Genomic DNA, 14,770 nt, shown 5'->3' with positions numbered 1-14,770 from the left:
ATCCTCAACCCGCTGGTAGGCAGCTCTGAACACCACATCCAGAACACTTTGGATTTTGTTGAGAAGGTGAGAGATGTCATTATGGAGGCAGATGAAAACACGGTGGACCGACACATCAAATTCACCAGGGAGGATATGAAAAGTGGCAGGTTAGCCTTCTTAGACTGTGAGATTTCCATCAGTAATGGGGGACATCTAAAAGCTGACGTGTACCGGAAACCTACGCATATGGGTCAGTATTTAAGGTTTGACTCTCATCCTCCACTGGAGCACAAACTGGGCGTCATCAGGACGCTACAACACAGAGCGAACACCATCCCCACGGACACAGCAGCCAGGGAGGCAGAAGAACATCAAGAAGGCCCTGAGTAACTGTGGTTATCCCAGCCGGACACATTTACTGTACATTTAGAAATGTTTTTTGTAACTCCATGCACATTTACAAATGTTTTGCACATTTGCATAATGTACTGTTTATAAGATTGGGGAAACCTGCAGTCAGCTGAGACTCCACTTGGATGAGTTACGAAATGTTTCTCCCACTGAAAACGCTACGTCCAGATGAACAAAATCAACTTTTGGAGATTTACTTACCTGAATGATTGTGAATGCATCAAGGCATTTTAGCCCATCTCTAATATTTATACCTCTCTTATGAGTTATCAGTGGTGGTTCTTTAAAGGTCCCTAATAAGTTTGGATCATTTTGAAGGATATGCCAATGTTTTAAAATAATTTCTTTAATGTTTCTGGTTTTTGGTGTGAAGGTTGTGCAAAAGACAAGATTGGATTTAAGTTTTGGAGGTTTCTTGGTTTCTAAATTCTTACATAAAAGATAGCTCTCATGTGAGGATATTTTATTTTTTTATTTATCTTTATCTTCTTCATGCACCTTGGAAGTAGGTGAAGTTGTGCCCGAAGTATTTGTTGCTATCAATGGCCAAGTGTACCATTCACAGACAGTTTGGGGAAAGGCTGCAATTCATGGTCTGGCAGTATAAAGGGTAAAAGGTGTCTTTTACTGAAATGTGGCTTTCAACTGACCACTCTGCCATACAAGCCACATTGGTGGAGTGCTGCAGAAATGGTTGTCCTTCTGGGAGGTTCTCCTGTCTTCACAGGACAATACTGCAGCTTTGTCAAAACATCGGGTTCTTGGTTATCTCCCTGACTACAAGAAAATCCTTGAAGTCCAACCTTTGTAGTGAATTATTAATTTAGTTTACCTGCATTTAGCACTACACAATGTTTGGTAAGAGGACGGTTGAAAAGAAAATAATGGTGGTTGCAGTTAGTAGATGAACCCATGGTATAATTTTAAAAGTCCTAGGTGTTTTTCAGAAAAGTTGACAGGTATTTGGCACTTTCCAATATTTTAGTAGCTGCCCCTATGGGATGACTTTGGATATCCTAGGTTACTTCCTTCTTGAGTTAACACATTCCAGTGATTCCTGAGATTAGGGACAAAACAGGTTTTAATTTTCTAAAATATATTTTTTGATTTTTCAAAAACATATTTACATATAATTGTTACACAAAGTTTTGGCTGTCTCACCGTGTTTTGGTACAATCTCCCAGGTGTAACATTTTTTAATAATTTATGTTTTTGCTGGAGAAGTCCAAGTTTTTGTCAACACCATCTGACACAAAGAAATGCAAAAATACATATTCTAAATTAAGTTGTTTCAGCTATTTTGACTATTAGTAGCTTGTCTATTCTACCGTTTATGCACATGTGTTTTCAAACTAAACCATGTTTAAGAGTAAGATTGTTTTGGCTTTTTATTATTAGAGTTACAGTCATACATATTTTCAGAAGCTTGTATTTAATCTCTATAAGAAACATTCATATTTAGCAGCATGCAAATTACACATTTATTGAGAAAACTACGTATTTCTATTGGAAGATCATGGGGGAGGAAACTATATGGTTCTCCAAAAGAGAAAAATGAAGAAAAACTCCATATTATGGAGTTGACAAGGTGCTGACGGTGGTGACACAAATCTGACGGTGGTGACACACTAGTAAAAAACAAGATATTATTTCTTTCAAAATGACAATTAAACCTTAACAACTTACATAATATCACAAGACACATCATAACAATTCTGTTTTTGCACATGTCAAGTTCTACATCTTAATAGTTCACCAGCAAGTAGCCGCCTGCTCCTTGATTCCTAAAGTTCTCTGTGGTTGTGTGTTTAGACCCTGCTGGACTTTCTCTCCTTTTGTCTCTGTGCTTGTTTCCAAAACCTTCTCTTCTGCCTTTTTTCTTTCTTTCAGATCACTGATGTTCTTTATTTCTCCATCTTTCCCTTTATGAGAAACTCTTTCTTCAACTCAGGCTGGCTGTTAATTTTTCCTCTCCTTTTTTGATCATCCCTGTTCCTTCTCTTTCGTTCCTCCACTGACAGCTTCCCCTTTGCCATTCTAGCCTGAAACATACCATTTTGTAATTACTATAATTTTTCTGAACCATATGGATTCATTTGGATTTTATCTGGCGAACATGTTTTGTCTCTCATCTCACAAATCACTGAGTCACGAGATTTTCAGAAAACTTTACCTTGAAAGCTTATCTAGTACACACCAACTATAACTGTATTTTCAATTATACTGCTAAACAAATATGAGAAATTGACAAATGAAGTGTACCTGTTGCCAATTTATGCCATAAAATGTGCACCAGAACAATCACATACATACATACATACATACATACATACATACATACATACATACATACATACATACATACATACATACATACATACATACATACATACATACATACATACATACATACATACATACATACATACATACATACATACATACATACATACATACATACATACATACATACATACATACATACATACATACATACATACGTGATTGTTCTGGTTTTCATTGACCAGTGCCATGTTCTTAATAAAGTGCACATTTTATGGCATAAATTGGCAACAGGTACACTTCATTTGTCAATTTCTCATTTCTCATATTTGTTTAGCAGTATAATTGAAAATACAGTTATAGTTGGTGTGTACTAGATAAGCTTTCAAGGTAAAAATGTGAAGCATGAAGTAGCCTTTGCAAACAGATTCCTGTTTAAACAATGACAACGGTGACAGATGTTAACAATATAACATTAATTAAACGTACATATTTACACTGACAACAGGTAAAATATTGAATATTTTACAGTTTTATATGAATGCCGCTGTACTGTACAGAAGAGCTTTTGATAAACCAAAGACAGAAATGGTGGCACCTCTACAAACATCTGAAACAACTCAAAATAGTTCCCTCAGGGCTGTTAGCAAAAAAGAAACGTAAGAATGTATAGTTTTACATTTGGGCTAGAAGCCGGATTCATGTTTTATATGCAGTCCATGTATATATTGTTGAGGATCATCTTCTGTTAGCCATGAAGCTTGTTTCATTCTTCCACTTATAGCCTTCACTCACAGGGAATCCTACATTTAGAGTCAAGTTTAGGAACATGCAGTGAGATTAAACACATTTAAAATAATTTTTTTACTTTACCTAAATGAATAATTAATGAATAATAATCCAAAACATTTTAAAGACTTCAAAAGTACACACTTTGTTTCTGTGGAGTGTCCCGATTTCTGGCCTTGGTCAGCTGAATGGCTTCACACTTGGTCCTCTTCATCAGAGGAGGTACAGACGGATAGAAGCTGCGTCTCCGCCTGTGTGCCACATCACCACATCTACCTTTCTTCATTGACTTGAAACTGTTCTGGGCTCGTAGGTTACTCTCCACACTAGTTTTTTGATCTCTCCTGGTTGGGACAAAGCTCTTTTGACGGTCATTAAACACTTGCTTCTTGGCTGAATGCTGCATGCATGTAAAGGATGATGGGTCCTTTGTATGAGTGTAAGACTGACTTAATGTTGAGGTGCTGCTGTAGGAATGAGATTGCTGTAAACTGTATAAAGAAAAATGTCGTCTGGCACTATCTGAGCTGGTATTAGTTTTAGAAAGTAATGTATGGTGTGTATCAGTGTGGTGCATCCCTCTGTATCCAGTCTTGTCATTTATCTCTTTGTAAAAATGTTGCGTCTCCTTTTTAGAGGAGCGAGTGTTTTTGCTGGTTTCTGGTGTCACCAGAGTTTTATTTTTTTGGGCTGTAGACTGCTCCATGTGCTTCAGGTGCTCACTAGGCTGAGAAGCTCTCTGAACAAAAAAGTGAGGACTCACAGGATTAGGACTCAAATCCAGAGTCTGGAGACACCTCTTAGGCATGTACTTGGAGGATGGACTAGTTTGTGCATAAAGTAAGGCATCATTGCTGCCCTCAGTTTGTGATGAGAGTACTATGGTTCTTCTCTTCTGTGTGTTAATGCATTTTTCTAATGCTTTTTCCAAAGTCCCTTTTGCCTTTTGTTGAACATGCTTGTGGCAAGCTTTAGTGGAGTATACCTCCCTCTCCCCAGACTTCAGAAGCTTCTCAGATGAGTCTTTGGATGACAGACCGATTTGAGAGTTTTCATTGGCAAAAATGTTGGTTTGAGCTTCCATGAAGATACTATTGCTATTCTCCATGTCTAAAGAAATGGTCTTCCTTTTGGTAAGGACTTTTTCCATGTCTGTTTCCACTGTTTTTGAGGTAGGTGGTCTGTTGGCTTTTTGCTGAAAATGCCTTATAACTTGAATCAGTTTTCTCTTCTTTATACTGTGCGATAGTCTAAAACTTACATCCCGTCTCTTTTCTTTCAACTGTGGATGTTGAAGTTTGGATTGATGCTGAGACTTTGTGTCTGCAGGAAACATACCAGGCTCTTTGGTCTCTGTTTCAGCACTTTCATGCTTGCCGTCCTGCGTTTTATTATTTTTCCTTTTTTCACCTTGTGAAGTACCATCCCTCCCCGTCGACTCAGAGATTAGTCCACTTCTCCTCTTGACATGTCTGTTGCTTTGGTTTCCATCATCCTCTGTGTCAGATATTACTATAACAGCAGGATCATCTGAAATGCTTCGTGCTTTTCTACCATGGTGAGATCCAGTATTATTACACTTTTCTGTCCTTTGTGAAAGGTCAGGGTTCCCACTCTGGATCACTTCGTCACAACATCTGGATAAATCTATAGATGTACGTCCATTGGTTTGACAGTTTCCTTCCACAGTTTCAGGAGAAGGTTTCTTCAGTTGATTAAGGCTGGCAGCTCCACTGTTCTCTGTGCGCGTAGAGAATAATCTCTTTGTTTGTGTCTCTGGACAGCTTTGGACACCTTCATCCTCGGTGTCAGAATCAAGGTTGATGATGTCATCCTTTTCTGAAGACTTGCTTCTGTTCCCCGTTTGACTTGGTTGTAAGTTTGCCATCTCATGGTCTTCATTTACTTTTTCAGAACCAGAGTCATTTTTCTCTGCTGACGCAGGCGCTGACAGGTTATTTAACCACTGTTTGGACACGGTCAGATAGTTACGTCCTGAATCAGAAGAGTAATCGGAACTATCGTCAGTTTCACAACTGTCATCAGGAGCACTATGTGACTCCTTATTTTGTGGTCTCTGAGCTTTAGTCTCAGTTGTGCCCCAGGAAGAAGGCGTCATGAAGGACTGTTGCATTGTCTCTCTAGATTGTATGACTTTTGCTAGATGAGAAGGTGTTTCAAAAACCTCCATCATGGAAAAAGCAGAAGCTGGCACATGGTTTGGAACAGATCCGGGTACCTCACAGACAGCTGGATTTGTGTCACTTTGTTTTACCTGGTCTTCATGCTCACCATCATGCTGTGAAACAGTTTCTGGGTCAGCCTGGCCTTCATCTGCTGGTTCCCATTTAACATCTAATACGCTAATAGGCATAACAAGCCAATCATCGTCTTCATCAGTCTCCTCTTGATCTTGCGCGTCAGAAAGGGGGCTCAAAGAGCAGCTTGCTTGCCAATCTAAATGTTTCTCACCGTCACATTTAGGACATAAGAAACGTTCAAACCCATCCTCAGTTTCAACAAAACATGGACAAGAGCAATCTTGTGCTATGCCAAGTGTTTGGTTCTTTGGAAGCTCGGCCTGACTCTGCACACGTCCAAACTGCGTATTACTGGCTTCAGACACTTCACATGAAGGTGAAGGCATCTCCTCGTCATTATTATCAACTTCTGGATTCTCATCTTCACTCACATCTTCATATGAAGGGTCCCTTTGATTTGTGTTTAGGAGATTCGTGTCCATATTCGATAAATTTTCGGTGTCTGAAATATCGTCATATTGTGGATCTTTTATAACCGTTACATAGAACAGCTCTCCACTGCTCACTTTATTCAAAGGAAGAGATGCGCTTGCACAAGCCTGTAAACACACACCAGTTGTATCCTCTTCAGCATTTTTATAGCTTGTTTGGTTGCGCACCGATTGTTCACTTTGGTACATAGAGACTCGCGTTTTCCCCAGCTCAGTTTTATCAGTTAATGAATCTAGGCTGGAAACTGCAACTGCATCCTTAGATGCAACATGGCAGTAGTGTTGGTCTTCAATTTTCTGAAGTTGGTTTACATTTTTATCTTGATTTCCACCAATCACACAAGGCCCACTGCCTAAACCTACTCCTTCAATTGGTTTGAGGCTAACATCCTCCCTCTCCCATCTCACATGCTTGGATAACAAAGGTAGAGCGCCTGGTGTTTCTTTGAGTCTCTCACGCTCTCCTTGTGAGGAATTGCAGCGCACCGTTAATCCTGGGTACTTCTCAGTCTCTTCTGGCACAGTGACCCCAGACACTGCTGTCACAGTCACTGGACTCTCTGCTTCATTCTTTGTGCAAGTGGCAGCAACATCCAACATGACATGTTGATAATCTGTGGACATAAAGAGATGAAAGTTACTTATATCGCCACTCCAGGTTTGTTGCAGTGTAATTCAGAAAAGTTGTCCAGCTCTGCAATTCGTTTTACATTCTTCAGTCTAGCATTTGGATTCTTTGGCGCAGGTACTGAATAATTAGGAGTGGTTATACATTATTTCATCAACACTGGCATTTCTTTTACCTTCAGTTATCAGAACATGACTGACAACCCTTTACAGACATAATTCGATCCAAGCAGATGCATTTTGGGAGAATGTTTTAAACTTTATACAGTAGAGATTAGTGTACCTTTTAAACAGTTCTCTGATGCAGATGTATTATAATTCTTGTTAGAGCTGGGAAATAATTCTGTTCCTTTGCTGCTTTTCAACCCGTCTTGGTCAAGAGGTTGTCCAGTGCAGTGTTGAATCCCAGAAGCGTTGGAAGTCTCTTTCTTCTTTACGTCTGACTTGTAAAAGGCAATCTCTTTATTGATGAAGTCAAACATTTCATCTGTCCATGATTTGGCTTTCTCAACTTCAAAATCTTCACATTTTGTTGGTTGACGGCTGTGAGAATAAGGAGAGATCTTCTGCTGTCGTTTCCTCTTCAGTCCACAGTTTGTTGAATTTCTCACTTCTTGATTCTTACAATGTCGTTCATCTGAAATATCAGCTCCAATATCAAGTTCAACATTGGAACCCATTTTGTCTCTTGAAGATGATGAGGTGGTAATTAAGGATCTACAACAATGGGCATGATGTGGACACCTTGCTCTTAAGCCCTGGAGAGCATACATCCTGCAAAAACAATGTAAACCAAAATCTGGGTTATAGTTATACAATTTCTCACACACACACACACACACACACACACACACACACACACACACACACACACACACACGTACGTTTAAATGGCCAACATGGAGACAAATGCCACCAGTCTCCATTTAAGATGAGGGCAGTGAAGCTGTCTGTGCCTCCTGAAGCCCATTAAGAGTTATTTTGTTTTAAAGATGTTCAGCTGCAGTGGACAAGTTCTCTACCTCCGCCCTGTACACAGTCTTATCTCCATCAGAGTTGAGCTGAAGATGTCGTATATTATGTTGTTGAATGCTGAGCTGTCCATGCAGAGCATCCTTACGGAGCTCTTCCTGTTCTCCAGATGACCCAGCTCTCTGTGAAGTGATGGTGATTGCTTACAGAGCAAATCAGTCCACGGAGGATGCAAAGTGTTGGGTGTAGACCGTCTCTGATGTGCTGAAATGGTATTCACTCAAAACACTTAATTACTATAGAAGGGCTATAGGTCTGTAGTCATTCAGGCTGTCTATACCAGGCTTTTTGGGGACGTGAATGATAGTGGAGGCCTTCAGACAGGTAGACGGGGAACTGTGCCATGAGTCAGGGAGAGGATGCACAGGCTTTAACCACAGCCCCAGAGACTGGCAGCTCTCCCGGGGTTCACCGCTCTCAGTCTCCTCTTAACTATCATTAGCTTACAGCTTGAAGTGTTTATTTTTAGTTAGCACATACATTAAAGGCAAGATGATGGTTTATTAAACCTTTAATGACATTTGCAGGTTGTCTGTGGAGAAATATAAATTCTCTACAGTCTCACTCTTCTGTTTAACATTTATTGAGCTGTGTGAAAACTAACTTTGATCTCAGCAAACAGATTTACTCAGGGATAAATAAAACCCTGAAAAATGCCAAAAACATTTTAAAGTTATCTAAGTGACTTATATATCATGTTTAACCTGAGTAGCCAAAGACCGAGGGGGGGTCTGAAAACAATGCGCCGGGAGTTCGTTGTTTACGCCGGCTTGAATCCCCAGCTAGCTATCGAGCCAGTGGGTAACAGACGTCTCCAAAAACCCGAGAGCACTTTTGCACGTATATGATGTCTTGATAAACTGAGCAGATATTTGAAGTTTACACAGCTACATTCACACTTGAAAATATCTTTAAAGTGTATTTTGTGACCCAGAAAGAGAAATAATAGTAATATTAAAACTAGGTAGCTGCTACCATTGTTGGAAACTGGAATTGGCTGGGCCATGCTATAAATTCTGGGATAGGTTGGGCCAAGAAGGATACACCCGACCCATCCTTCAAATCTGGGGGAAAAGGAGGACACATTTGTTGGCTGCATTTGGAGCAGTCTTTGAATTTGGACAGCCTTTGTTGCGACACTGTAACATAATCGGCCTACAAATAGAGCTGGGCGATATAAGATTTTTTTCATATCACGATATGTTTTTTTCATTTCAGGCGATAACAATATCTATCACGATATCAGCCAAATAACTATATTTGTAAGATTTAAATGTGCCGTTGCTCACAAGTAAAATGTGAAATAATCAGCAGCTTGTTTTTATTTAAATATTTATTTCCCATAATAAGTTCAACAGGGTAGATGTACTTAAGGAACATGAGACTTTTTCAGATAAATAAAGGCAAATATTGCAAACTACACAAAAGGCAGCCGCTAAAGCGTTTAAGTTTCAAAATAGAACAAACGAAACAGACTAAACTGTCAATTCCACTTAGAAACAAAATATTAATTCTAAAAATAAATCTTAGTTTGTTTTACAGAAGAACAGACAAAACTGACTAACTTTTGTCAATGTCAGGAGTTTTCCTGTAATGCAACTCAGGTCAGAATAAATGACACTCAGACAGGTTTGCAGGTTTAACGTGCACACGGGTGAGAGCTCAAACGGAGACTCACACTCCGCAGCAGTTGCCACCCTTTATTTATACTCAAGCATGTTTGCGTCACAGACACATGAGTGGAAGAGATAACATACAAAGGTAGAGACTTTATGCTGAGCTTTGCACAGTGTAACTTCTCTAGTAAAAAGAGCAAACACATCTAGAGAACCTCAAATGAAATGTACTTCTATACATAAACATAATAAAATCTTTCAACAGTCAATATCAAATAAACTGAGAACTAAAAGGAAATTCTCGATCTCTCCTTGTTGTATAGCTGAGCTTTTCAAACAGTTGTAACAGTTACTTTAGTCTGACAAAAGCCGAATGACGAATCAGCGCTTCCAGTCAGAGACTGAGCTGCACCAGTTTATTGTATTTCCAGACTTGCTTTCGGCACATTTACAGTGCAGCTTCTGTTTTTGTCAGACTTGAAATAGCAGAAATACCTTCACACTACGGAGCTTCTGTGGCTCTTCCGTTCGACAATCTCTCCGGCGTTGGAACCATCATCTGTTTTCTCTTCGGTAACCTTCGGTCACGCTCGGTTGATTTTTCTAGTCGGCACACTCATTTCCTCCATTACCCGGGCGGACGGCGGCTGGCTGCTTCCCAAACAAATACACATGTGCGGCTTGGCACTTGTGCTGTACGTAACAAGTCACGTGACGTGACGCTGCGGCTGTGATTGGTTCGGCTCTGCGCTACTTAATTTGGATTGGCTGGTTTTTTTTTTTGTTTTTTTTAAGAGGACAAGAGCGGCGAGGTCTATTGCAATAGTTTAACTTTTCTATCGAGAAAGTTATTTCGCAACACATATCGTTATATCGCCCAGCTCTACCTACAAATGCGGCCTCCGAAGGATGCCACCACAAAATCTGGACACAGCTCCGATACCAGAGACAGCTTCTTCTTCTTCGGGGTTTAACGGCAGCTGGCATCCTTGCACATGCATTGCTGCCATCTTCTGTTCCAGTCTGTTATTATACTCTTAAATCCTACTACTTATTCCTGCATCTTTCAGGATCTTACAAAGCTTCAAACGACGCATCGACGATTTTAATAGTCGATGTAATCGTGACTAAGCGACTAACTGTGGCAGTCCTGATTACAAACTGAACAGACATGACTGAGGGATAGGATTGCCTTGACAGTGTGAGCAGTTGTTAGAAGACGTAAAGTCCATCGTGAACATCCGATGACTTGTATAGTGCACTATACAATATTTTGTATTGTATTCATTGTAGACTGGGATTTCTAATCAATTTAAAAGGTTTTTAAGCATACCTGAGACCAGAAGGTTTGGTCTAAGCTGACTGATGGTTCCCATTTTGTAATCTGAAGTGATTCTGATCTACCGTCCTGTACCGTATTTTCACGACCATAAGACGCACTGTACTAAAAGGCGCAGTCTCAGTTATGTGTGCCATTACTGTATTTAACACACACATAAGGCGCACTGGATTATAAGGCGCATACAAGTGTGCGTGTTTAAAAATAAAGCGGGAGCAAAACTGAGTTTGGTACTCACATTTTTATACGTATCATCAAACCCATCGAAGTCCTCATCCTCTGTGTCTGAATTGAACAGCTGCGCTAAATCTCCATCAAACATGCCAGGTTCACTTTCTTCACTGTCAGAGTCACTTTCCGTGCCGTGCGGCTCCTCGGAAATGATGCCGGCTTTTGCGAAAGCTCGAACAACAGTGCCAGCAGACATGTTAGCCCAAGCATCTACAATCCATTCGGCAAATTGTGGCGTAACTCGCCCGGCGCTGCCTTCCACTCTTGGTGAAACTGTGGTCTCCCATCGGTCATCCATCGCTCCCAGGCCGCTCGCAGCCTTACTTTGAACGGGCGGTTCACACCGATGTCCAGCGGTTGGAGTTCCTTTGTCAGGCCTCCCGGAATGACAGCAAGCTCACAGTTCATTTGCTTTCACATAGTTTTTTCACATCGGCTGTGAGATGGGCACGCATAGAGTCACAGATTAAGAGCGATGGTGATGCGTGGAAAAAACCACCTGGTCTCCTTACATACACCTCCCTCAGCCAGTCTTTCATCATTTCCTCATCCATCCAGCCCTTTTCATTTGCCTTAATGATGATTCCTGCTGGAAACTTCTCTTTAGGCAAAGTCTTTCGCTTAAAAATCACCATAGGCGGCAGTTTCTGTCCATTAGCATGGCAGCCAAGCACAACAGTAAAAGAAGACTTTTCGATGCCCCGTTGTGCGTATCGCTACCGTGCTGGTCCCCTTCTTCTCCACAGTGTGACTCACCGGGATGTCAAAAGTGAGCGGGACCTCGTCCATGTTTGTGATGTGGCTGGGCTGGATGTTTTTGTCGCCGATGTGTTTGCTGCAGTAGGAGCGGAAGATGGCCAGCTTTTCCTTATAATCCGCTGGAAGTTGCTGCGCTACCGTAGTCCTGGTCCGGATGGAAAAATGGCACCGTTTCATAAAACAGTAAAGTGACCTTTACCGAAGGACCGTGAACGCTTCTCGTCGTTGCTGATGATCCATGGTCAATGAAATGTCACCTTCAAGGAGCTAGTGAAACTGCTTTTAGCCGAATGGTGACCGTCGAAACGCTTCTCCCGCTCGTTCTTTGCTCGATGATCCACCGCTCGAGTCTTTCCTCCAACTCGGGCCACCTCGCCTTATGTCCGCGGAAACTCAGCTGCGTTTTCTTGACCTGCCGGAGCTTGTTTTCCAGCTTCCTCCATTTGCGAACCATCGATTCATTAATCTTAAATTCTCTCGCCGCTGCTCGATTTCCATGTTCCTCCGCGTAGCTGATGGCCTTCAGTTTAAACTGTGCTTCTAAGCGTGTCTCTTTGCCATTTTCAGGGTTGTTAAAACAACGATGTTCCTCATAATGCACATACCTGTCCTTTTATACAGGTATGTGCGATTGTCCGGTATATACGATCAACGCCCACACTTCACCCTTTAGCGTTCTCATGGTGTTCTCTACTACGTCCTCCTTACAACACACAGGGCGCACTGCGCTATAGGGCGCGCCGACACTTTTTAAAGAAAATCTAAGGCTTTCATGTGCGCCTTATAGTTGCGAAAATACGGTATATTTGAGACAGTAATTTGAGAGTTTTAAGATAAAGAAATTGTACCACACCTGGTGTTTGTAGTTCAACTTAAGGTTTAAATTTCCTTTTTATTACAGACTTAATTTGTTAATACAATTTGTTAATAAGGGAAGTTAATCTTATTATTCTGTAGTATGTCAGGGTTGTTACTTAGCCTGATAGGGCGGAGGACACCGTCTCAGCTGAACTCTGGACACACACCCACATCCTCCCCCTGCCTTTCCAAACACCTTCGATGCTTGTTTGCTGTGGGGGAACACGGCGGGTCCGTGTGCCGCGCTGGTATGGTAGCGCTGTGCAGGATGACTGCTTTGTTTCCTTCGGATTACTCCTCACCCCCTACCCAACCTTGTGGCTTGTCACGTACTCCATTGTTGTACTGTGGACATTTATGTGCTCTGTCCAGGAGGGTTTTTTTTGTTTTTTTGTTTCCTGTTCTCATGCCGTCCTCCCATAGGTGCTCAGCACGAGTAGGTCTTTTTCCTCTTCTACTTTCCCATTGTTGTGTACTTTCAGTGTCTTTCTGTAACGCTGCCGATCTCCGACCTGTATTCCCATGTGATGTCCGTGTGTGTGTGTGTGTGTGTGTAAGTCCCCCCGACTTACACACCCCGCAGTGGGGTTCTATTCCACTGCGGGGCAACCTGCATGTGGCCAATAAGGCCTTTCATTCATAGGTGTAAGTTTGCATGGGATTAATGAAGACTCAGTCATTTCTTAGAAACTCCCACCAGCTGTCACAGAAGAGCTGACGTTGATGTTTTAAGGCATTCATGTCGTTTGATGTTTGAGCTGATAAATGGTAGATCTGAAATCTCTAAATTGTTGCATAGTGCCCGTTCTACATCCAGCCAGGGCTCATCTAAGAGGGTGTGTTTTAACCATACTGTGATGAACTGAAGCCTGTTGGCTAAGAAGTAGTGCTGAAAGTTAGGCAGATCTAGTCCTCCTTTGTCCCTTGTAGTGTTTTTAAGCTGATACGCAGGGGTTTCTTTCCAAATGCATTTGGAAATATACAAAGATGGTTTACCTGAAATCACTTAATTTTTGGCAAGACCATCATTTTTATTGAAGCAATGCTTCCCATGAGTGATGTGGGTAGAGATTAGGGCTGGGCGATATATCGCGTTTTTTAAAAATATTGATATAAGCTGTGACAATATCCTTTATATCAATAAAGTCTAGGTTACGTTATAATTATACTTGTGGAGCCGCAAGTTTGCCTCCCTTTCGTCCACTTTTGTCTCTAAACAACGTTACTCGGCGCCTCGCCTCTCTCCTTCACTGAACACAACTCCCCCTCCTCCCCCACCGCTTCACCTTCAGGTAAGGACAAGATGGACACGGCAAACCTCTTAACGAGCTACTGCACATAGCCCCATGCGTGGGGCTGGACGGCATGAACGTGTTAGCGAGCTAATGCCATGCAGCTTACAGGGGCTGCACGGCCTAAAATCCTTTAATTCTCTCAAAAGTTGACAGCGCACCTTATGTATGAATTCTGGTTGTGCTTGATGACCGCAAACTGATTTTGTGGTACACGGCGCTCAGCAATACGTCAAATTTTTTTTTAGTATGACTTTGGTAAGCTACGGAGCTGCACCACTCTATGGATTGTCGGAGCATTACGGCTACCGAGGAGCCTCGCGGAGTGATACGTACTGTGCTTCAACGTAATATTACCGTACGTGTGTGTATAAGGACCATAAATTGCACCTGTTCAGCAACGTGGTTACAAAGAGGATTTCAAGCTCCAGGCTGTCAGTCACAAACTTGGGAACAGAGCAGCTGTGAAATCTGTCTTTGTTATTGTGCTCATCGTGTTTTAGTTTACATTTTGACTGCACAATTGTGAGCTTTTTGTTATGCAGAAAAAACATTGTTTTCTTTTATTTTTGGAGCATTATCATTTAATAAATGCTAATAATTTATTTTGAGTAATTTTTTCATGCACATCTATGCTGTATGTTAATAAAAGTGCTTGTGTGCCTGGGCGGTGGGTGGGGTGCCCTCAGGCCTCTGGGCCTGAAGCCCGGTCCTCTCTGGCACAGCTGGCTGCCGGCAGAGCCCGCGGGCACGCCACTGCAACCCCCTCTGGCCTCTGCTCCGTGACCTCTTGTTTGGG

General features: G+C 41.6%; 1 protein-coding gene across 1 annotated transcript in view; it reads right to left on the bottom strand.

Annotated features, from left to right (window-relative positions):
• Window positions 1-3,803: 3,803 nt before the first annotated feature.
• Window positions 3,804-14,770, bottom strand: part of LOC102293907 — a gene marked incomplete at its 3' end in the record, with an annotated part of 15,786 nt that continues 4,819 nt past the window's right edge. Inside the window, 2 exon segments of the mRNA XM_042227048.1 lie at window positions 3,804-6,831; window positions 7,128-7,618. Of these exon segments, the coding sequence (XP_042082982.1) occupies window positions 3,804-6,831; window positions 7,128-7,618 (3,519 nt within the window).

The sequence above is a fragment of the Haplochromis burtoni genome, unplaced genomic scaffold, assembly GCF_018398535.1.
Source record: "Haplochromis burtoni strain Fernald_Lab_line unplaced genomic scaffold, NCSU_Asbu1 Contig_241, whole genome shotgun sequence".
Taxonomy (NCBI): domain Eukaryota; kingdom Metazoa; phylum Chordata; class Actinopteri; order Cichliformes; family Cichlidae; genus Haplochromis; species Haplochromis burtoni.
The sequence above is the reverse complement of the archived record's forward strand: the minus strand, read 5'-3'. Positions and strand labels throughout refer to the sequence as shown.